This window comes from Ctenopharyngodon idella, chromosome 10, assembly GCF_019924925.1.
Source record: "Ctenopharyngodon idella isolate HZGC_01 chromosome 10, HZGC01, whole genome shotgun sequence".
Taxonomy (NCBI): domain Eukaryota; kingdom Metazoa; phylum Chordata; class Actinopteri; order Cypriniformes; family Xenocyprididae; genus Ctenopharyngodon; species Ctenopharyngodon idella.
The window spans coordinates 13,869,644-13,894,444 of NC_067229.1; the positions used below are offsets into that span (position 1 = coordinate 13,869,644).

General features: G+C 35.7%; 2 protein-coding genes across 2 annotated transcripts in view; both read right to left on the reverse strand.

Annotated features, from left to right (window-relative positions):
- Nucleotides 1-10,509, reverse strand: part of gpc1a (glypican 1a) — a 30,250-nt gene extending 19,741 nt beyond the window's left edge. Inside the window, exon 1 of the mRNA XM_051908192.1 lies at nt 9,960-10,509. Coding sequence (XP_051764152.1) covers nt 9,960-10,116 — 157 coding nt within the window. The 5' untranslated portion in view covers nt 10,117-10,509. The remainder of the gene's footprint in view (nt 1-9,959) is intronic.
- A 3,831-nt stretch (nt 10,510-14,340) lies between these two features.
- Nucleotides 14,341-24,801, reverse strand: part of gpc5b (glypican 5b) — a 43,755-nt gene continuing 33,294 nt past the window's right edge. The window contains exon 7 of the mRNA XM_051910702.1: nt 14,341-16,052. Within this exon, the coding sequence (XP_051766662.1) occupies nt 15,862-16,052 (191 nt within the window). The 3' untranslated portion in view covers nt 14,341-15,861. The remainder of the gene's footprint in view (nt 16,053-24,801) is intronic.

Below are 24,801 nucleotides of genomic sequence, written 5' to 3' on the forward strand. Positions count from 1 at the left end.
ATAAAAAAATTGACTCCAGTCCTATCAGTAGCCTTTTTATAAGCGGTTTTATTTTACATGGTCGCCATCATGTTGAAATCACATGACCTTTGAATGTGGAAAAAAATTGTCATGGCTGACTGTGAAAAGTACATTTCTACAAGGCATTGATTACCTTTTTTTTTTTTTTCTCAATTCTTCATCCCCACCACTAGGTGTCAGTATACTATGTACACCCACTGTCTTCTGTGGACATATTAATTTCGAAATGAAGCTAAAAATGAACTATTTGTTTGAAAAGTACTGTGTAACATTTTACTCTTTTATTCACTAACATTATAGACCTTAGAAACAAGTATGCAGCCATCTTTTAAATTTGCCTTTGAACCTCCGTTTTTGCGGAAGCTCTATTTATTTCTATGGCAGCGCTGTCGAAGAGTAATTACCTAGTGAAGTGGATTAACTTATTTTAGAGTTAACGAAAGTCATCATGAGCATTGTAATGTTTGAAGCGGATGTCATAACAAATGTCAGTAGACTGGGAAGATTTTAAAATGAGTGGCTCATCCATAAATCCGTAAGATCTTACCTTCATGTTGTGGAAATACAAACTGGAAAACAGAACACAATGAGTACAGCACTGAAAAGGGCCCACACACTTTTAGAGATCAGATCATTTGCTGTGTTTTGAGTCTGATTGGTGGAATTTTCTGTACAGCATCATGGGTAATGTAGTTTTTACTTCTGGAACCAACTGTTGCACTCTATAGTTTTAAAGAAATCACCACTGTGTACACACTAGTACGTTGCTGTACAATAACCGTAAGAGAAACCTTGGTAGGAAAAAACAGATAAATCACAAGGCTTTCCGCAAATCGCCAGTCTGCAACGGAGAGAGAGAGAAAGTGAGAATGTGCTTACTTAGTAGACTATAAAAACAGCAAACGATAATGTCCCGTCATTCTCAGTATGATGCATTAATTTTATAATCCCTCACTGAGTTTTATCGACTGCAGTAGCTGTCATTCGGTGCGTGAGGTTCTTCCAATGAGCAAGGAAAACGTGCCGTGACTGAAACGGCAAGTCATTATGCAAAATAATAAGTTCTTCATAATTGCTTCCACTCAAACAATAAAAAATGTCACAATAAATAAATCTCATCAGCCTAATGGTCTGTTGCATTGGCTGACAGGGTCGAGACAAATGAACAAAACACACCAAGAACAGATATAATGGATTAGAGTGTGTTTGGCTGCCATATATTCAGTTATTTTTTTTTTTTTTGACTGCATTTTTATTTTATAAAAAGTACATTTATATAATCATACAAATTAGTATTACATTTATTTTTAATGTATTTTATATACATTTTTTAACTGAAACATACTCAAATTGCGAGAGCAAAATAAAAAAAAAAATCCACACTTTAGAGACAAATAAAAACAGAGGGAAAAAATGGAAATGTAATTATGGAACATTTACAACGTAGCCAGTCAAAGCGACAGCTCAAGTGCTATCCGAATGCTATCCAATCACTGAAAACGTAAGCTAATGCTAGGTAAAGGGGTCGTTTGAGTGCTTTTCTTTAACTTAAAGTCCTTGCTTTCCAACAAGGTCAATGAGACATGCTCAAATTACCATGTTTGCCGCTGCTAAAATCTGGATTACGAGCCCCTGGATTACGAACAGAGTATTTGAGTCTTAAAGAAATCCTAATCCCCAGGCTGTCACGCATGGAGTCAGAAGTGTGTCTTAAACAGAGAGCATATATGTTTTGTTTTTAAAATTGCTACACATTTATTTGGCCTTTTAGCATTTAGCATTAGCGGTTCCACTCTGTAAAAGGTGCAACATTTTACAACCTCAAACTTGGTAATCTTTACTGTAATTTCAGATATCAGAAACCACTTCTGAGTGATCTTTGACCTGTTTGGGTCATTTTTTCTTTTACTCAGTGTAGTTTTTTCATGATTTTAGAGGAAACATGCTATGCAACCTGTTGGCATTAGCATCTGCTTAATTTGACTACCTTCTCAAGTGACAAATTAATTTGCGTTAAAACGTCACAGAGTTGGACACACTGTCAACAACAAAAGGTTTGGGACATGTTTTCTCCTCCTTGGTGATTAGCCTACGATTAGCATACTTATTTTGCTACTCTAACAACCCATGACCATTTAGTTGCATTTTCTTATTAGCATTTAGCATTGTTAGCATTGTTTTGTACCAAAACATACCTTCATTTTAGAGTTGCGAAACACGGAAAGATGGTAATAGTGAAGGGAGAACATGTTTTGCTAACATTTCATGGTAGCTAATGGGAAGCTTTTGGTAGCAGCTGTCTGTTTATGGTGATCTACCCTTTCAAACTAAACTTCAGCCCAACTTTTGGCATACTAGCATTTGCCAAACATCACACTTTCACCTTTAATAGATTCTGACATCCATTCTTCTCCATTGGATCCAAATCCAAGGAGACACTTAATGAGTAAATGGTAAAGAACTGATAATTCACTCAATGTCAAGACCCTAAAGTGATTACCTGACTAATACAGTCAACGGAGGATGATGTCTAATGTCCAAACCTTCCCTGAACCCTAATGTGACATGACCCTGTTGTTATGACACTGGATCAGTGTTGCCAAGTCCGTGGTTTTCTCGCGGAATTGGGCTACTTTTACACTGTTGCCGCAGGTTGTTTTTCATGTCCGTGGGTTGAAGCGACCCCAAATATATTTAGCCCCTGGAATACGACTTTTACCTGGGGAACTTCGCCAAAAACGCGGATTTTACCCCCCGGAATGCGATTTTTACTGTGGGACCCCCCATGAAACGTGATTTGGGCTAGTTTTGGGCTAGTTTTGAGTAGTAATTAGGCAGGTTTTGTTGTGAAAACCTGGCAACCCTGCACTGGATAAAGGACAGAGGGTCTCATTCACTAACCGTGCATATGCACAAATTTGCATGTGAAATCTGTGTATGAATGTTTTTACGAACAATTCATGATTCATCAATAACTTTCCTACTCAAATTTATTCTAAATTTAAGCAAAAAAAAAAAAATAAATAAATAAATAAAAAAGTAGGAACAACTGAAACTACATGTATGCAAAACTCTGGGTGGGCTTAAATGCGTTAATATTAAATTTTATACATGATTATTTCATCTTAAATATAGTTCATCATATACAGATATAAAAAGCCGCGTTAAAGCTCAAGCTGTGATGTTTCTATACAGCCCATGTATAGAGATGGGTATGTTTATGAAAATGACCTTGGGCACGCAGTCGCTCATTTTAAACATAACATGTTGCGAATTAGGTAAAAAAATTTGGGAGATCTAGCGTGCATATAAATACTCAAACCATTATTAGTGAATGAGACCCAATTTTTTTTAAAGTCACAGGGAACAGGCAGATACATGTTGCATTTATACATATATTTATATATTTATATCTCACTCATGTAAATCTTGTTCAATCCCAGAGACAATACACATTTCACAGCACTCTGTGTCTCTGTCACTCAAGCAGTATAATGTTCCTCAAACAAAGAAGCTGACAGCGATAATAATCACATCTCCGTCTTCATCACTCCTCTTTCCTTTCACCAACATGTTGGCAGCGAGATAACATGACAGCAAATTGGCTAATGCAAAAAACGTGCAATTAATATTGGCAGAGCAAAGTGACTGAAGGAACGCCGGGCGCTACTGTGAATTATTCACAACAATGCTGCTAGCAAGCGTTCAGCACGAGGTGACGAACACTTGTCGATGGCCACAGAAGACTAATCACAAGCCATGTATTTAATTAGCTAGAGGTGCAAACAGCATAGATTAAACAATGAGCTGAATTTGTTTTCAACTAACAAATGTGTCAGGGTTTTCTTTTGTAGTTGTGGAGAGTAAGAAATACTTAAGGATTTATGCAAGTCAAGAGTGTTATCGGCATACACCACCAACATGGCTGTGTTTATAACTCTAATGCAATGCTAACTGTTACATGACATGTTCAGTATATGATTGCTACATATATTATGTAGACTAATCAATTGTTTAAAGGGGGTAGATTTTGTTGACAATTAAGTGGCATTTTGGTGCAAATTCAACTGTCACTTTGAGGCATTTCTGTAGGCATTTAGTAGCGCATAATGCTAACAATGCTAAGACTAAGTGTTTGAATCTCAGGGAATGTAACTGATAAAATATACCTTGTATGAAATTGAAGTTGCTTTGGATTTTACATAAATGTAAATGGGTAGAAGATAGCAAAGTAGGTCACATGAACCTAGTCTGTAGTTATATATACACTGGGGATCAAAAGTTTAGAATAATTATGATTTTTTAGTCTTAGAAGTCTTTATCATATCATATACATTTTAAAATTAGTGCTGTCAAATCGATTAATCACAATGAATCACATCTAACATAAAACTTTGTGTGTGTATATATGTATGTATATATATATATATACACACACACACATATTATATAAACTTTTATGTAACTTTTATGTTAGATGTGATTAATCGCGATTAATCGATTTGTTCATTGTTACTTCATGTTAGCTCAGGTCCATTAAATAATATTAACAGATACAACATCTGATTTTAATAATGCATTGTTAAATGTTAAAATTAACATTAACTGAGATTAATAAAAGCTTTGAAGTATTTTTTAGTGTTGGTTTATGTTAAGTAATGTAGTTAAAGGGATAGTTCACCCAAAAATGAAAAATCTGTCATCATTTACTCACCCTCAAGTTGTTCCAAACCTGTCTGAATTTCTTTCTTCTGCTGAACACAAGACAACAAATATATTTTGAAGAAATATGGGAAACCAAACAGTTGATGGGCCCCATTAACTTTCATGGTATGGCAAAAGAAAATACTATGGAAGTCAATGAGGCCCTTTAACTGTTTGGTTACCCATATTCTCACTAAATGATGACAGAATTTTTATTTTTGGATGAACTATTCCTTTAACTCATAGAACCTTTTTTTAAAAAATGTTACCAATGTATTTATCCTGTATTTTTAATGTGTAGAAATGTCTATGTTTATCCTCCACACTTTTTTAGGACACAGTCAATGCTTTTCAAAGTCCTTGACGTGTCCACTCCAACTTTTACAACCGTTCCAAACACACCTGAACAAAAGAGGGCTTGTCAGTGGTTCCAGGTGCTGCTTGTACCTCCAAGTACAGGTGTGCTTTTATTCGCGATCAGTGGCAGGGCAAGAGGGTGGAAGATTGAGACCGCGGTGGCATGTTTCAGCCCTGATCAGATCTGCATGATCTCGGCTCTAACAAGCATCACAGTGCACTGCAGATCCCTGCTGAGCCGTGCAGGAGAAACACCCCCGCGCATCAAAAGAACAATCAGCAGGCCAGAGGGAGAGAAGCTGTGTGGGAGAAGGTGTAATTATGCTCGGATAATCACGAGTCGACAATTCATCAGCGAAAACATGAGCGTTCGGCACAAATGTCTTGGTACTGTGTGTATTAGCACAAGCTGAAACTACTAAAACTAGACTGTAAAAAATGAAATGTGCAGTATACGGACAACATGAAATGGAACTATTTCTACATGATCTTACCTTTAAAAAGGCTTTTGTTGATGTAAACTAATGTAACCAGGTGGAAGCTGTCATATTACATTAAATGTTATTTTTCAATTGAATAAAACTTGTTTTTTTTTTTGGACTAAATTGACTGTATATATATATATATATATATATATATATATATATATACACACGTGTGTGTGTGTGTGTGTGTGTGTGTGTATTCAATGTTAATATATAAAAATATTAAATATATTAATAATAATTGTTAATAATATAACAATTTTAGAACAAATATGATTGATAACACAATGTATAATACTGTATAATAAATTAATAATTCAATCAGTTCATACTTCATACTTTAAAGTCAGTCAGTGAATATTATTTTTGAATTGAATAAAACTTAGAATCATATGAAGAATATTTTTCATTTATAGTTTACATGACAGAACATTCTGTAAATATATTAAACCTTAATATACAAAAATTATATATATTTTTTTTTATTAATAATATTCCATTTTAAAATAAATAATACCATAATGTGTAATATACTATTAAATTTAATAATAATGTAATCAGTTCATTGTACTTAATAATTTAATCTAAACTAATATAGCCAAGTTGATCATGAGTTGATATTACAGTAAATATTATTTTTCAATGGAATAAAACTTATTAATTTAGGTCATATGCAGCGTATTTTGAATTTTTAGTTTACATAGACATGTATATTATATATTTATACTAATACTTATGAGTATTGTATTTTGTATTGTATTTATTTATTTACAGTATGAGTGATATTCAAATGATGTATTATGTATTTATATGTAAAATTTTATATAATTATGATAATAATATATAAAAATGTTAATTGATCTGGTAATTCATGCCTAATACTTCCATAATTTGTGAGGAATTACCACTGGATTCAAATTCTTGACAGTCGTGCAAACAGAAATTAGATGCGTAAAACTAATTAACAACTTCAAATGAGCGAATTTGATTGTCACTCTACACCGAACGACTGTTTTATTGAATTTGCATGTGCGAACAGGTTTAATATATGCGAAAAGCTTAACCAAATCAGGCCCCTGCCTGATCTACGCATGGGGGTTGGATGTGCGTGTGGCAGTGTGGCTGAGAACATGGGTGTGTGCCTCTTTCATTTCACACAGGGCTCATGGGTGTGTGCCTCGCTCTATAGAAGAGCAGCAAACATGAGCCAAAGCTGAGGTCTGAAACCAGGCTACAGGTTACAAGGGTCCAAACATCACAAATTCGTCAACATCGTGGATACTTGGATCTCGCTTTCAAAACCTGGAAATAAATCTCTTAAAATAACAAAGTTACGATCACAAACAAACGCGAGATCGCACATATACCCACCCGACTCCCATCTTCATGGCCTACTTGAGGGAAATGTGAGATTGTCATTGTTTAGAGTGACCGCAGGGCTCAAAGTGTCACATAGTCCCCTTCGTTGAACAATACGCTCCCTCTGTGTTTGTAAAAATGGCAGACACACTAGTTGCGTCGGTAATTCTAGACGGCAGCATTCAGCTCTGGTTCCTCTCTGACCTTTAGGTAATGCTTTATGATCAGCTCTTTCTAAAACATGCTAAAACAAAACATGGCGGAAACCTCAAATCCTCCAACTCAGACTGCACAGTATGGGTATCACTGTCACACCAGTTAAAGTGGCATCAAAATAATGTCTTATTGTAATTCTTTAAAGAGATGGCGACTGTATCACTGCGTCCAATACTTCCCTACTATATATTAAACAGTACGGCAACAGAGTAGTATGTCTGAATACATAGTTTTCGAAAAAACAGTAAGCGAAAAGTCTCCAGATGACCTACTACTTCTGGCGAGATTCTGAAGTGCGCATTCAATGGACACTTTCCTATCCCATGAGGCAACAGGAGGGGATTTGTGAATGGCGGTGAAGCGACGCAACTGACGCCGTAGGTCACATGGCAGTGACAACATGCTGAATGTACATCCAAATTTCATTCATACTACCCGCATACATACTTTTTTAATGGTCGAGAAGTAAGTTTCAAACCAAATGTAGTGCCTACGATAGAGTATGTGATTTCGGACACAGCGTATAACTAACCAGAATGCCAGTTCAACATTCAAATAACATTTTGTTACCGTTACATCTAATATGCTGTGAAAACCATTGTCTGTTGTCAAAATATTGTAAAAAATAATATAATCATGCAAGTTATTTTGAAAATCAACTTTTGTTTAGACAACTTAAAGTAGTCTCAATAACACTCAAATGACTTTTATGCAAATTAACAAAATCTGACTATTAAAACTCAACATGAAATGTTGTTTATGACCGTAATATGACATATTTTAGTCATCATTTACTCATCCTAATGCCATTCAAAACTAGCATGACTTTCTTTTTTCGTGGAACACAAAAGAAGACGTTTTGAAAAATGTTCACGCTGCACTTTTCTGTACAATGAAAGTGGATGGAGACTGGGGCTGTCAAGCTCCAAAAAGCACAAAAGAACATCATAAAAGTTATCCAAATGCTATATTCCAAGTCTTCTGAAGCTGTACATGAGGAACAGACTGAAATTGAAGACATTATTCACAGAAAATCCTGCTTAAGAGTTATAGCCCCCATTCACTTTCATTGTATGGAAAAGAGCAGCTTGAAAATATGTGCTATAAATATCTCCTTTTGTGTTTCGTGATGGAAATAAAGTCTAAATGAAAAATAACACAACTTAAGTTATATCTCAAACCATTTATATTTAGCCACTAACTTATAATGCACCTCATTTAAATAAACATGAACACTTCAAGCAGACAAACACAATCTGGCCACCATCCTTTTAAACGAACAACTTATTCAGACAGTTTGAACAATGAATAAATGGTGTCAAAACAGTCTCAAACGAGACGGTGGTGGGTGGCCGGCACATGCTACATTTTCCTCGGCTCCCCCTTCTGTCATTGAAACCGCAGGCGATGACCTTGAGAATTTCCTCTCGGCCAATAGGAACTCTTTGTTTCTCTCAGCCTCTCAAATTTGCTGAGGATGCCAATGTATAATGCCTCAAATACACTTATTAATAAAGGCGACTGCCGAGGTGATGTTGCTATTGATGTTTGTGTGTATAGTAGGTGATTTTTTTTGTGTGTGTTTGTGTGGAATGCATCTGGGAGGCAGAATATATATTGTACGGATACTCTTTCATTGTCTTATAGAAAAAGTACATATGAATATTGGCAATGTTGTTCAAATTGTGTTTCCTTCCTGGCTTATGCTTTGTTTACAAGTGTTTATTTGTGTGAGTGTGGCACATGTGCAATCATTTATCTCCTTTAGCTTCTTGGGCACACAGCACAATTAGACATATGCATCCCAGAGGAATTCTGGGAAAAAAACTGGGAGCACATCATGCACTGATATAATTGCTTGTTTATGCGGACTGATTTGTGACATATTACCGGTTATAATGTGCGACCTATTATCAAAAAGATGGCTGTGTCATAAAGATTAATGGCAGATTTCATACTACCCAGCATGCATGGGACAGATTCACGACCTGCCAACATTTTTTGGCCTCTAATGGGAACATTAAAAATGACTGGCTGCAGCTACGAGTCACTTACTGACTGCATGGATTTCAGTCGCTGTCTGTTACATGGAAATGACAAAGAAAATCATGAGACTTGCTCATCAAATGCCACGATTTACTGACTTCACACTGTCCTGCGTGTATCTAGTAACACCACCAGTCCTGATTAATACCACAAATTGCGGAAAACCGCAGACATTACAATCATATGAGGTTTTTACTCCTAGATTGCAACCCTGGGGAAAACCTACGAATCTGGCGCGTCACCGTGTTCATCATAACATGACCTACGGGGACCATATACTGTTGGAGATGAGCTCCAGCACATGCTCTTTCAAACCACATGGGGATCCAGACATCAGGTGGGTGTCTGTAAAAAACTGATGAATGAAACGAAAGGTCATTTTTAATGGGGGAGTCGCTCATGATCAGCATTATGCCAGGTGTATCCCCATTTTAGCAGTTACAGGTTTGTCTATTGTTCTGTTTGGTGGGTAGAGCTTTTGTCTGGGACCCTCCATCTGTTCATGTGCTTCCTGAACTTGACAATAAGAACATGCACCTCGCAAAACATCGAGGAGCGTGTCAGGTGCAAAGACAGACAGAAGACAATGGAATAGATAGATAGAAGTAAGTAGGTAGATAGACAGATAGACAGATAGATAGATAGATAGATCATTAGTCTCATTAAGGAAGCTAAACAAGTAGCCTACATAAACATATATAGTAAACAGTGTTGAATATGAATGAGACAGTAGTAACTGTAACAATGACCCCTGTCACCGGTAATTCATACCTGATATCTCAGACTGCGGGACGCCGTTTAACGTGAAGCCTTTTCCGCTGTAGAAGTGGCGCACGTCCGTGCAGCTCCGCACTTTACCGCCCGCGTTATCCGCAGACAGAGACACGGAGATGAGCGACACGAGCAGCGCGACCGCTGTCAGATCCATTGTGTCCGGATCCAGAGACTGAGGAAGAGGATGAAGTCCACTGACGCTGATGCTCTACACTTCACACAGCGAATCAAAGCATCCGATTCTTCCTACAATAGCAGGATATTGCCTATATAATAAAATCCACTTGTTTAATGCACGTCCAGGTTTAAAGCCGGTGGTCCTGATGAAAGAGGATGCGTGTTATTGATCAGTCCGGTGGGGATCTGTTTCTGGTGCTCATGTCTTTACGCACTAGCCTGTTAATAATGCATAACTTATAATATCACTATAAGTAGATACTATAGTATAAACAGTAAATACTGTTGTAGGAATAGCGGGTTAAAGCGCTCAGTGCCGCTGCTGTGCGCTCCTGTGCTGTCTGTCTCTCTACTGTCCCGTTCTCGCCGAACAATAGTGATGTCCGATTCGCGAACAAGTCGTTCTTTTGAATCGGCTCCTTTGAATGATTCGGACGAATCGATTCGCTTACTCATAGAAACAATGCAGTTCTTGTTGAAAAACAGCTTAAACGAGATGGTTTGCTGGTCTTGCAATATAGTGTGACTGGTGTACACAGACTGGGATAACTAAGACCAGTGAACTTAGGCTGGACATACAGACAGACAGACAGACAGATAGACAAATAGATAGAGACAGACAGACAGATAGATAGAGACAGACAAACACAGACAGACAGACAGATGGATAGATAGATAGATACAGACAGACAGACAGACAGATACAGACACAGACAAACAGACAGATACAGACAAACAGATAGATAGATAGATAGATAGATAGATAGGAGACAGATAGATAGAGACAGACAGACAGATAGGTAGGTAGAGACAGACATAGATAGATAGAGCATTTTTTTTAATCCAGCGATGAAAATCGGCAGCCAAAATCGACAATATGCATCCGGTTACTTCTTGGTTTTTGATAAGCCAGCTTGGGCATTTCCGTTGATCTGTTAGCTGTCATTCTGTACTCACTGTACATCGACACAAAACCAACAATGGTTTACTTTTTAATGTTGTATTCATATATCAATGCACTTATCATACTTGCCTAATTTGCCAATAAAGACAAAGCTAATGGAAACGTTTGAACACGGTGTCTGTAATTAGACACACGCATGCAACATTTTTCCAGCACTTTAAATTTTTTTAATGTGATGACCAAAAACATTATTTGTTCATCCTTCTGAGATTGTTCTCATTTGTAAAACAAGATGTAGGAAATCGAACATTTGATAGAAAACACTTATATTGAAAAAATAAAACAGACAGTAATTTTCACTATAACCAGCAGATGGCGGCAGAGGAGCATTTATTGGCTCATATTATCCATTTCCTGTAATAGTTTTCACTCAGTTTCACTTTTGAATAAATGTTAAACATTATAAAATCACTAGGTTTAAAAATACATTTTGTCAAGTTGAAGTATTAAGTACTCACAAAATCTCATGAAAAACAATAACTTTTATTGTGAATGAATTACAAAGAAAGGCAGCGACACGTTGTCCCTTTATAATCACAGAAACTGTCATTGCAGCGCAAACTTAATGATTCTGGCACACTTGTGAAAACTCACATTTTATTGAATGAATCTAACTATGGTGCACAATAAATCTTTAATTTACAGTGTGTTGACGCTTTTTTTCACACGAAAGTGTGAAAACTGATGGTCAAACTGAATTTTGCAGAGGACTGAGACAGTCTTTCTGTCTTTTTTTTTTTTCGTCTTGTGTTTGAATAACTAAATTAATGCTAGGCTTGACTTTTTAAGTGACTATATTCTGATTATAAACTAAGTATTACACTATTGATGCTGTTAAAGCTACCTCAGGACATGAAGATACCGACACACCAAGTGACTTTTCACCGGAAGTTTTCCAGCTGGCTTATATTATTGTGAAAGTTCTTAAAGGGATAGTTCACCCAAAAATGAAAATTTGATGTTTATCTGCAGGGCATCCAAGATGTAGGTGACTTTGTTTCTTCAGTAGAACACAAATGATGATTTTTAACTCCAACCGTTGCGGTCTGTTAGTTGTATAATGCTTGTCAATGGTAACTCCATCTATAAGAGTCAAATAAATATGCACAGACAAATCCAAATTAAACCCTGTGGCTCGTGACGACACATTGATGTCCTAAGACACGAAACGATCGGTTTGTGCGAGAAACCGAACAGTATTTATGTCATTTTTTACCTCTAAAACACCACTATGTTCAACTGCCTTGTGCATCCGGTTGGTGAGGTCTGAACGCGCTCTGACAACGGAAGTGATGTCTCGAAGTATAAGCGCGAGACATCACTTCCGTCATCAGAACACGTTTCCAGACCTCACCAACCGGATGCGCAAGGCAGTTGGACATAGAGGTGTTTTAGAGGTAAAAAATGACATAAATACTGTTTGGTTTCTCGCACAAACCAATCGTTTCGTGTCTTAGCACATCAATGTGTCGTCATAAGCCGCAGGGTTTAATTTGGATTTGTCTGTGCATGTTTTTTTGACTCTTATAGATGGAGTTACCATTGACATGCATTATACGACTGACAGACTGCAACGGTTGGAGTTAAAAATCATCATTTGTGTTCTACTGAAGGAACAAAGTCACCTACATCTTGGATGCCCTGGGGGTAAGCAGATAAACATCAAATTTTCATTTTTGGGTGAACTATCCCTTTAAGAACGTTCTGTGAATATGGTCCATTGAAGCAAAAATAAGGAGAAATTTGTTAGGGAGTAAAACCATAAGGTGCATGAAATATAAGAGACAGACTTTTGACAATTATGTCTTAAAATCTAGTGAGCTGGATATCTAGACAGCATTTTCTGGCATCAAATTTAATATGCTAAAAAAAAAAAACAACAACAACAAAAAAAACAGTTTAAGAAAACTTAAGCAAAAACAGTAAAAACAGTGCACATTTACTCAATTGCAGATCTTCTGTGAGTGTGTCAAATTGTTCCTTCTTCACTGAAAATCGAGAGCCAAAAAGTTGAGCTAAAATAAAAGGAAATTGGTTTAGGAAAAACCTTGTGTCTTTAAAAACCTAGCGAGCTGCACACCTAATTTCCGGCCATCAAATTTAATAAGCTAAATAAAATAAAATAAATAATAATAAAATAGAAATCATAAGTAATAAACATAGTAATTTAAGTAAAAATATTTGTTTCATACAAAAAAATAAATAAATAAAAAAAATTAAAAATTCATGAATCACTTGAGTCGATTCATTGAAATGATCCGTTCGTTCGAATTTTGAACGGATTTCTCAACATTACTGAACAAGTCCAGCCCTGTGGTAGCCTATATAAAAGAGGAGGGATGGGGTAAAGACACCTGCAGGTGGTAGTAGACGCCCCCTGCCGCCTTCCCTGACTACTGTAACAGAATGTATCCTGCATGGCCATTGATTTTCTGGTGGGATATTAAATGGACGTGATCATATAACAGAGTGAATCGGTTATAGGCTTAAACCGAGAACAGTCAGCTGCGAAAGCCTGTTATTTTTCAGCCAAGACACGTCTAATTAAGAGCACTCAGATTCTTGGGGTTTGTGTTAAGAGAGTTTATTTCAATTACATGGTGGTTACACAGCTGCATAAAGAAGAATAATTATTTTCACAACTACAAGTGCATATTGTAACGCGACGCCCCTGTCTGATCTTATGGCCGCGCCGGTGAAAAATGAAAGTGAGTCATTGACCATAAAAGAATAATAAAGCACTCACCTTTAAGCTCAAAACAGTTTCAAAGCCAATTTCCCAACATTTATATGACAGTTGCCATGCACTTTGTTGGCACAAAAACGTAGCAACGGCAAAATGAAGGGTTTCACTGAGCCTGCAGACCAGGAAATGTTCGTGACAGCTTAATTGGCATCTAAATAATAAGACACGGCTAATTAAAAAAGCAGCATAAATTACAGCATGTCTGCTGAAAGACATGAAGACTCAATTGTGCATTCTGGGCGTGACTGGTTTATTGCAAACATCGCTCAGCTATAGATTACAGAATATGTTGTCAGAAAATATGTAATTGATACAAAACAGGCTCAGATCGGCGGGAAGGGCTTGGCAACAGGAAAATAAAATATTACCCGCAGACGAGTTGAAGCTCAGAGCTTGATGTTGACAGTGAGGTGCGAAAATAGCAACGATTTCAATTTCAAAGAGCAAGACTGAGAACGCGAAAGGGAGAGAGATCAAAAAAGACACGTGTATACTTTGAAAATATGGTATTTTATTGAGCGATTTATGTGCGAGCACTTACAGTAACAAATGACACACGGCGCAGTCGGAGCTACATGGAAAATGACATTACTGAACTCAAATGAAAGTTTAAGACTGTGATGTCATGGCGAACAATAGGCCTATGTAGGAACATTTTGCATCTAGGAGAAGGATTAAACGCCAATGTTATGAAGGTTCTTCTAAAAATAAAGTGTTTCATTATCCTATGCGTTACTCAAAAGCTATTTTCATTGTTTTAAATTGTTATATGCACAACCTGACTATCATATACACACGCTGTATACATAGATTTCAGTATAAATATGTTAAATGTACAATTTGACTTTTTACAAAAAAGCCCTACAATTTCTCAAGAATATGGGTCAATCTTACAAAAACTGGGTCATTCTCCTCTTAAAATAAAATTTATGCAATTTATTATTGTTTTTTTTTTCTTTCTTTCAGATTATAGAAATATGAATTACAGAGTAAATGTGACCCTGGACCACAAAACCAGTCATAAGGGTCAATTTTTTGAAATTGAGATTTATCATCTGAAAGCTGAATAAATATAGGATATAGATATATAGATAGGAAAATATTTGGTTGAGATACGACTATTTGAAAATCTGGAATCTGTGGGTGCCAAAAAATCAAAATATTGAGAAAATCGCCTTTAAAGTTTTCCAAATGAAGTCCTTACCAATGCATTTCCACTTACAAAAATACATTTTTGATATATTTATGGTAGGAAATGTACAAAATATCTTAATGGAACATGATCTTTACTTAATATCCTAATGATTTATGGCTTAAAAAAAAAAAAAAAAGATAATTTTGACCCATACAATGCATTGTTGGCTATTGCTACAAATATACCCGTGCGGCTTATGACTGGTTTTGTGGTCCAGGGTCACAAATGTTTAAAAATGTCACAATGCCAAAAAAAAAAAAAAAAAATCTTAATGTGGCTTCGTTTTCTTAATGAAAAAAAAAAAAAAAAAATCCTGAATTTGGTGTAAAATATACAATTTATGAGTTTCACCCGGATATACTGATAAAGGGAGAATTAAAATAGCTCTTTCTGTAATATAATCCACACATACAATAATACAGTACTCACACATAAAAAAAGAAAAAATATATATATATATGGGCAGCCTTCCAAGTACTCCTGCAGGAAGGTGTGAATGAATTCAGGATGTGATGTTACTCTAAAAATGTACCAAACCAGACGAGTGTAATCGTAAATCTGTATTCAAAGAATATTCAAAATAGTGGCGCTATAATAGATGACTTGCGTCTCCTTACACTACTTAGTAGCTACATAAAACCCTTTAAAACAGGCCAGAGCAAACAAATAACCAGTGTTTGAATGGCCGCATCCTGAGGGGGGCCATGAGAACATGAGAACTTACTGAGCATCTGAGGAGATCAGAAGATGAATGTGCAGAATTCTAAGGGCCTAGTGCAAATGCATGCGTGAATCTTTCAGTCTTTTCTATTGTGCGTCAGACACCATCGGGCCACAGAAGGAGCTGTATTATGGGTAAAAGAGGAAGAAATAGGACGGATGAGATGGTCGGGATGTGGGCGACTCCTTTGGCGAACACGTCCGGTTTGGGGTTGGAGTTGGGGGGCTGGATTGGGATCATGCCGCCCTGTGGTGGAATTCGTACAAGGATTTCCTTTTTAGTGAGCACTGTTGGAAGAAAAATGTGTAAGAATTAGGCACAAATATCACATTCAAACAAGATAGTGCTCAACATGCAGTATGTTGGGGATGTTTACATGAAACCCTTTTCAACTAAAAACGGAAAACTTTTTGGGCCCTATTTTAACGATCTAAGCACATTGCGCATGCCGCAAGTGCACTTAGGGCGTGTCCGAATCCACTTTTGCTAGTTTAACGACGGAAAAAATGGTCGGCGCGCGCGGAACATGGTCTAAAAGGGTTGTACCTATTCTCTTAATGAGTAATGGGTGTATTATGCAATCAACCAATCAGAGTCTCATCTCCCATTCCCTTTAAAAGCCAGTTGCGCTCGTGCCATGGCGGATTTGCTATTTACAAGGCCGAACTTGCAAGCGGAAAGACTGTACGCTTCTCCAGAGAGGAATCCTTTTATTTTTAATATTTGGCATGTTTGTGTGCTGCTGCGCATCCCTGTGTGTGTAACAAGCAGAGTGTATGTGCATTGTGCACCCGCCTAGAGGCGCATATTACTAACGCGCCCATTAAATAACAAAAAAATACTATGCCATTGACTTTAGACCAGGTTTCAGTTGGTCAATGGCGCAGTCAGTTGCCTCAAAATAGAAACACACAAACAATGCACCTGAACACACTTCGCTTTCAGACCAGCATGGCCATGGGCGCACAAATGGGCGTGAGTGCATTTGCTTTTTGCGTCATGCCTGGCGTCGCATTGTGCTGGGTGTATGAAATGGCCTTTTATGGCTGTTTATACGACAATGGCGTTTTGGCGGCCTGAGAACGCAAACTTTTAAAATCGTGTTTCAAAGTGCAAGTTTTTGAAAACAATACCATTATCGTCTGTGTGTAAACTACAAAAACACAAATTTGTGAAACAGTGACGTCATGAGCATGGGTATTACATGTTCAGTCTATCCACCTTATTTTTCAGGTAAGAGTGGGCGTGGCCATTTGTAATTTTAATGTATCTGGCTTCCGGTGTCATTCGCTTCCAGTTATTTTTAGCTGTACAAAACAGCTCATTATCCTGCTTGATATCGCAAACTGGTATTTACTGCACTTTGATATTCTTTTCGTTATTTCCCTATAGCGGCTAATAAATCGGAAGTCTTGCACATTCACAGAAAACCCCTTACTTCTGCATTGAAAAATAAGGTGAATAGGCGAGTAGTGTTTCTTTACAAAGTGACATCGGCAACTAATGGCCTGGCAGCATAATACAGCATTTTTAGTAATTTTCACGGATCCTTGTAAACGGGGATGGTTTTGATAACATTGTCGTCTTTACGCGAAAAGCGCAAAGGAAAAACTTTTCCGCTTTTAGTACATCATTGTCATGTATGCATACCCTTAAAAATAAAGGTTCTTTATTGGCATCAACAGTTCCATTAAGAACCTTTAGCATTCATGGAACCTTTCCATTCCACAAAAGGTTTTTTTAGTGGAAAAAAGGTTCTTTAGATTTAAAAAATGTTTTCACACTGAGAAAAAAGAACTATTGACTGAAAGATTCTTTTGGTAACAAAAAAAAAAAAAAAATCGTTCTTCTATGGCATTGCTTAATTTTTAAGAGTGTACACTCTTTACTGGCATCTCTGGTTCCAGGAAGAACCTTTAACATCCATGGAACCTTTCCATTGCACAAAATGTTCTTTCCCAGCTAACAGGGACTGTACTCAAAACTTTGGCTAACGTTCTGGCAAGGTTCTCTCAAAAGTTAAGAAAAAACATTCTTACGTTGATAGAGCGTTTATTATAACGTTTTTAACGAAAGTTATCGAGGCTTTTGCTCTCAAAACATTAGCACAAAAACATTATTATATATCGTTCATGGAATGTTTTTCTGAAACATTTTAGTTGGATGTTTGTCTAACATTCAGAACATTCAAAAGTAACTTTCCCATAATGTCAACAAAATGATAAAATAGAACATTGCCATAATGTTTTCTCTAATGTTCACATAACCAAGAAAAGTTTTTTAAATATTTAAAATTCTGGAAAATTCTTTAAAATTCTTTTGAACGTTCAGAGAACATAATGTTTTCATAACTTAACAGGAACATTAGCAAAACCAAAAAAGGTTCTTTATTAAAATGTTCTTCACATTAAGAAAAAAATGGTTCTTTTAAGAAATGTTCGCTGAAAGGTTCTTTGGGGAACCAAAATATGTTTCTTCTATGGCATCACTGTGAAATTCCCCTTTTCAAACCTTTATTTTTAAGAGTGTGCAATGAGAAATCAATCATTCAACAAAAGAAACACGACTTTGAGAGCAAATCCGATTTGGTTACAGTGACAAATGCACTACGCACACACAATGATGTTCTGGGTTGAACATATGTGCATTGCGCAGCAGATGAGCAGGGCCATATATCAGCACCAGGCTACGAGCCGAGAGCCTCCGCACTCGCAAACAAACCAACAGCCGGCAACACATTAACGTGTCACAATGAAATGATGCATAGTGTCCATACGGACACAAACTAATGACTTCACGTGTGGATGTCTCGGCACAAACAAACACACATTCACGGTCTGATATTTCAGAGGCATCCATTTACCTAATTTTGCAACAAATTCGACCCAGACGCAACAAGGCAGAGCGAGACAAAAACAACAGTCACACCTTTTCCCAATGAAATCCAACCTGAGATTCTCACACAATAGCCATTGTGTTGTTTGCACAATACACAAAGGGTTCATTTATTTATTTATCTGTGAGGAGATCTCTTGATGGCAATTAAAACGGTAAATGGATCCAATTCGTATCAGACCAGAGTGCGAATGCCCGCGGGCTGCTTGGCATTGACAGGAGAAATGTGTAGGAATGATCACATATGCTGTATAATATCATGCTAAATATGCAGTAGTCGTGTGAAACTGAGGATTCCTGCTGACGCTGAATGTGAGAATGTTGGAGAATTGACTTATTTAGCATATTGTATTTCCTTTTCCGCTGCACACAGCATTGGCAAGCTGTTATGGTGCTTAATGGTTTTTAGAGAACATTAATGTATTTGCATGATTCAATACTTAATATCTCTACTGTATGTTTGAATATAGAAAAAGGCAGCGGCTATTTACACTAAGTGAAAATAGCAATATATTCTATTTACACTAAGTGACAATAGCAGTATTTTCTTAGCGATATGCTATTTACACTAAGTGAAAATAGCGATAGAGTCTATTTACACCATGTAAAAGTATCAGTTCTTTGCATTAAGAGTAATATAGTAAGATGCTATCTATACTTTATATTGGCAGATACTATTTGCACCTCAATATTTTTGTGCATTAACAGGATGCAATAATATGTATATAAATGCAATAATATGTAAAATGTAAATGATTATATTTAATAAAATTATTAAATGGATGCTGCCTTATTGGGAGAATAAAAAGCCTCCCTACACCTTGCCCAATAAATACTTTTAATATTATTAATCACTCGTTAGGCAGTTTATTTCCACTTTTAGAGCATTATTTTAATTTTTATTGAAAATAAATGGCTTTCTGATGTGATATGTGATAGGAAAATGGAGAAGAGCGAGCTCGGCAAAAGGCGGATTCGAACCCATGTTGAACATGTTAAAAGCCAGGTCTGCAAGCCTTACTTGCTACTACTGCACCACTGAAGATGCTGAATTTGGTGCTAGTGTAAATAGCATTTGCCAACAAGGGACGCTATTTGCACTTAGTGTAAATAGACACTCCGATAGAAAAATGAGAACTGTGCTGGATTTTATTTTTGTTGTTGTTGTCGTCCAAATTGATAATTTACACTTTTTTTTAAAAAAAAAATTTTATGCTGAAGCAGTACCTGAGAACATTCTCTAACAGAATGTTTGACCAATTAGCTATAAGCTCAAGGCAATGCTATAATAAATATATTAAAAATATAAATAAATAAAAATATAAATGTAATAAATATTTCTAATTACATAAAATGTTCTATTTATAAATAAAAATATAATACATAAAATATAAATTATATAAATATGCACAATATATAAAATGTTTAATTTATGAATAAATAAAAAATAAAACAATATAACAAAAATATAAATTACATATTTATAATACATACAGTAATTAATATCAATTTTAAAATACAATAAAATAACTAATTAATTTAACTAAATAATAAAAGAATACTACTTTATTTTCAACAGGAATCCACTGGTAATATAAAAATATTCACTTTTAGGGGCCGTTTACACACCTTTTTCAACTAAAAGTGGAAAACTTTTTATGCGTTTTGGCCGTTCATTTACACGACGACGACGTTTTGGTGGCCTGAAAACGCAAACTTTTGAAAACAGGGTTCAAAGTGCAAGTTTTTGAAAATGGTCTCAGTGTAAACAACAAAAATGCAAATCTGTCAAAACGATGACGTCATGCACATGCGCATTATATGTTCAGTCTATAGTGTTTCATCGGCATCTATTGGCCTGCCAGCAGAATACAGCGTTTTTAATCATTTTCACGGATTCGTATGAATGGAGATCGTTTTGACAATGGTGTCGTCTGTACGTGGAAAAAACAAAGGAAAAACTTTTAACCATATCATTGTCGTGTAAACGTGCCCTTAGAATAGTGAGATAAATTTAGACAGTATTAGCTACGACTGTGTACATAAGTTGATTTATTTAAGTAGTTCAGAAACCAAAAACATAAGTAATCTCTGAACATAAAAGTTTCCTCTGATGTAATTTTGAGAAGTTACTTAAATACATAAGGGGAGAAAAAATAATAATTAAAATATTTAATAATTTAATATTTAAATAATAAAAATATTTAAATAAATAAATAAAAAAAGGACACTACTATTCAAAAGTTTGGGGTCAGTAAGATTATTTTTTTTTAAATCAATAATACTTAAGAAATAATTTAAAGAGAAATACAAAAAAAAAAAAAAAAAAATCTGTTTCATAGTGCTTCATTTGAACTTTCTAATCAAAGAATCCTGAAAAAAAAAGGAAAAAATAGGTATAATGGTGTCCAGAAAAATTGACTGAAGAATTATTTATGAAGGATCATACATGACACTGAAGACTGGAGTAATGATGCTGAAAATTCATCTTTGCCAGCACAGGAATAAATTACATTTTAAAAAATATTAAAACAGAAAACAGTTCTTTTAAATTGTAATAATATTTCACAATTTTACGGTATTTACTGTATACAGAAAGTCTATGTGATTGGTCATTACATGATACTCAGATGGTCTCTTCCTTTGTTGGCAGTTCTTGGCCTGAATAAGTTGCAGTGTGGACCAGATGTTATGTCGAAAGTCAAAAATCTGACAGACATATATATGCTATATATATATGTCTGTCTTATAGCTATATCTCGCCTTTGAAATTTTGATTAGATGGATATTAAATATGTATACAGAGTTGTTGAATGCCAACATGCACTAACACCACAACATATCTAGACTTGTAATTGCTGTGACATGTGGCCACTCATTCGTAAGACAAAGGCAAACAGCATAATTACGCCTCCATAAAACCAGGGTTACCTCCTGTCTATCAAATACGCAGGTGAATCATGACCACACATGACAGGAAGAATGATTGCATTTTAAATCTTTCCCATGAACCTCTAGCTGTTGCAGGAACAAGCCTCCGCAGGTCACATGGCAACTCCCGAGACGGCAGAGATCTGAAACTAGACGGCGGAGAGTGGTGGAGATCACCGTACTGAACGCCTCACAGAACACTGCCAACAGACTGAATACATTATCATGACAGTGAAGTGTGCAACGGGCCTGCTTTGGCCTAGTTTTGCCAACTTCCAGCAGAGAAACAATGACGAACGAGAAAATAAAGGAAAGTATACAAGACTTACAAGACTTTTACTTGACCTAACTTATTTTGCATTTCAAAAGACTGCAAAGATTCTGCAACTTTTACAAGTTTATCTCCAAGTTTATCTCAACAGTTAACAACTGATAACTGCTGCTGCTGAAGAGCAAGTATGGGACTTGCTGCTGCCAACACATACACGACACGCTGCTGTGAGCAAGTAAGACGTGCTGCTGCTCTACAATATAGCACACATGAATTACCCATAGCAGATCTATACAGGTGGAGCTAGGGATGGTGGAGGTTTTCTGAAAGTGTGCTACTACAGCAAATGCTGACCAGGTATTTGAAGGTTGAGCCTGTGAGCTCATTGGCTAATGATACAGCAGGAACCAATCAGCTGTGCCCTATAGAGAATGATGTGATTGCAGCAGACTGAGTTAAGGACCTATCAGCCTGTGCCATCTAGAATTTCATGACAGAACTCTGTATGTACTGGAAGAACATTTGTTCATAACTTTTAGACAACCTTGCCAGAACATTCTGAGAATGTTCCTTTTTAGCTTGGAAAGTTTGACTTGACTTTCCATTTTCAGTGATGAAAACATCAGAATTTTTTTTTGTCATTATATTTGATCTGAGTGCAAAATGTTCAAAACTAGCCATGTGACAACAACATAGCACACTATATTTATTGTGGAAAAAATACTAAAAATAGAAATATTGTAAAATATTATTACAATGTAAACAATAGTTTACTATTTTACTATATAATAAACTATAATTTATTCCTAATTTTCAGCATCATTACTCCAATCTTAGGTGTCACATGATCCTTCAGAGATCATTCTAATATGCTGATTTAAGAACATGTATTATTATTATCAGTTGTTTAATATTTCTGCTTAAAAACTTACTGATCCAAAACTTTTGAAGTGTATGTATTTATCTATCCATAATATAATATAATATAATATAATATAATATAATACATATTTTATGTTTCTTAAAACTTAATTCTACCACTTCTTCAGTCATTGTATGAAGATACTGAAGTAAACTATACCTAATAACCAAAAACTAGTGTTTTGAAAGTCATTTTTTACATTAAATACTGAATAAACATTTAATTTAGACTTTCATTAAATTTGTTTTTCTGCATTTTTTTTTTTACTGCATTAAATTCAGTTGTTTAATAATGAATTTTCCATGATAGACAAAACATCTTAAAGCAGACAGGGCACTATTGTTAACTCGTCCACCCACAAAGTGGGTATAATTATGTGCGCTACTTGGCAGTCTCTAATACTATTGATGTTTATGAGAACGAAGACAAAACATCTCATTCATTTAGTTTAGTTTTTTTTTAAAACCAGAGGTGGGAAAAGCAGGTGTGGAAATTCAATCCCTTACTAGCAATGCCAAATGCACAGCTTCTGCAGCCGGACACTAGAAATTTTGTTTTAGAGAATATAAAATGATGTTCACATACCAAAGAGTGTTCAGAGCTTCAGTAAAAAATTCTAATATGGTTAATACTTAAATACATTTTACATTCAAGCAGTTTTAAGGCAAGTCAGCTCGGCGGCCATCTTGAAATCACCTCAGAGTTGCTATTTACAATCATGCAAGTACCTGAATGGGCAAATAGAAAAATCTCCAAAACTGTTGGTCAAGATTATGTTCAAATAAAATATTTCAAATCCAGAATAAAATCTACTGACAATGGTATCATAAATTTAGCTCAAATTGTGCATTTTTCAGGCTGATCCATGCAGCTAATGCGCTAATGTAGTTTCCTGCATTAAACTGTTAGGCGGGAAACTAAGCTTAGCACCACTAACTATAACAGATAAAAACACAAGCCTGATTTAATACACTTTAATCATTGATATTTGTAACACCATGTCAAAGGAAAAACATTTTTATTAAGAGCAGGGTTAAAGGTAAGCAAACTTACTCTATCAGACACAACGTCTGCAATATCTCCTACAGCTGGAGGTTGAAAGTGGTTTTACCTTTGGGAGTCAATCTAATCTTCCTCCCCTCTTCGCCATCTGTGTTGCTGGGGGAAGGGGGAGGAAAGCCAGTGGATCTGAAATTATGTTAGCATTAGCCACACTGACATCTACTTCCAAAAAATCCTGTTTGTGATTGTAACATATAAAAAAATGGATTTACTGAAAAAACAAGAAAGAAGCAGGTGCTGAGAAACAGACAACGGCACATTCGCAGGAGATGAGGTCACCTTAATCAGAGTTTACCAAGCTGTCAGAGCATGTCCGCTCCAATGTTGATGCTGGGAAAATAATCTGATAATTACGAACCCAGACACGCATGAGTGCCAATGCAGTAACATGAGTGCAACCGCCGGTATGTGCCAAACAAACAACAGTCTTGTTTTTTTTAGTTTTTTTTTTCTTATTCATCCTGTATGGATTGGATGTAGGTGTTTTCATTTATGCCATTTTTATGAGACAAAATGATAAATTATTGCAATGCACACAAACATTTTGATCTTTTAGTCAACATGAAATCAAAACCGACTATTTACATTTCCAGTCTCTTGTGAAAGATTTATCGGCACACATTATTTTAAATAAAAAAAAAATGTATTTGTAATAATATTTTACCAAAATGCAATAAATTTCCCCGCCTCTAAAATTACTTTCCTTTTTTAATGAAATTATGAAAAACATTGAAACAGATGTGACATGACCTACAAATTTACTATATATATATATATATATTGAATAAAAAAAAAGTAATAAAATTGTAAAATTTATTGATGTCCTATAAATAAATAACTTGAATCAGCAACTCTGCATTATTATATATATATATATATATATATATATACACACACACACACACACACACATACATATGACAGAAATGATAAAATATACAATAAATAATATTGG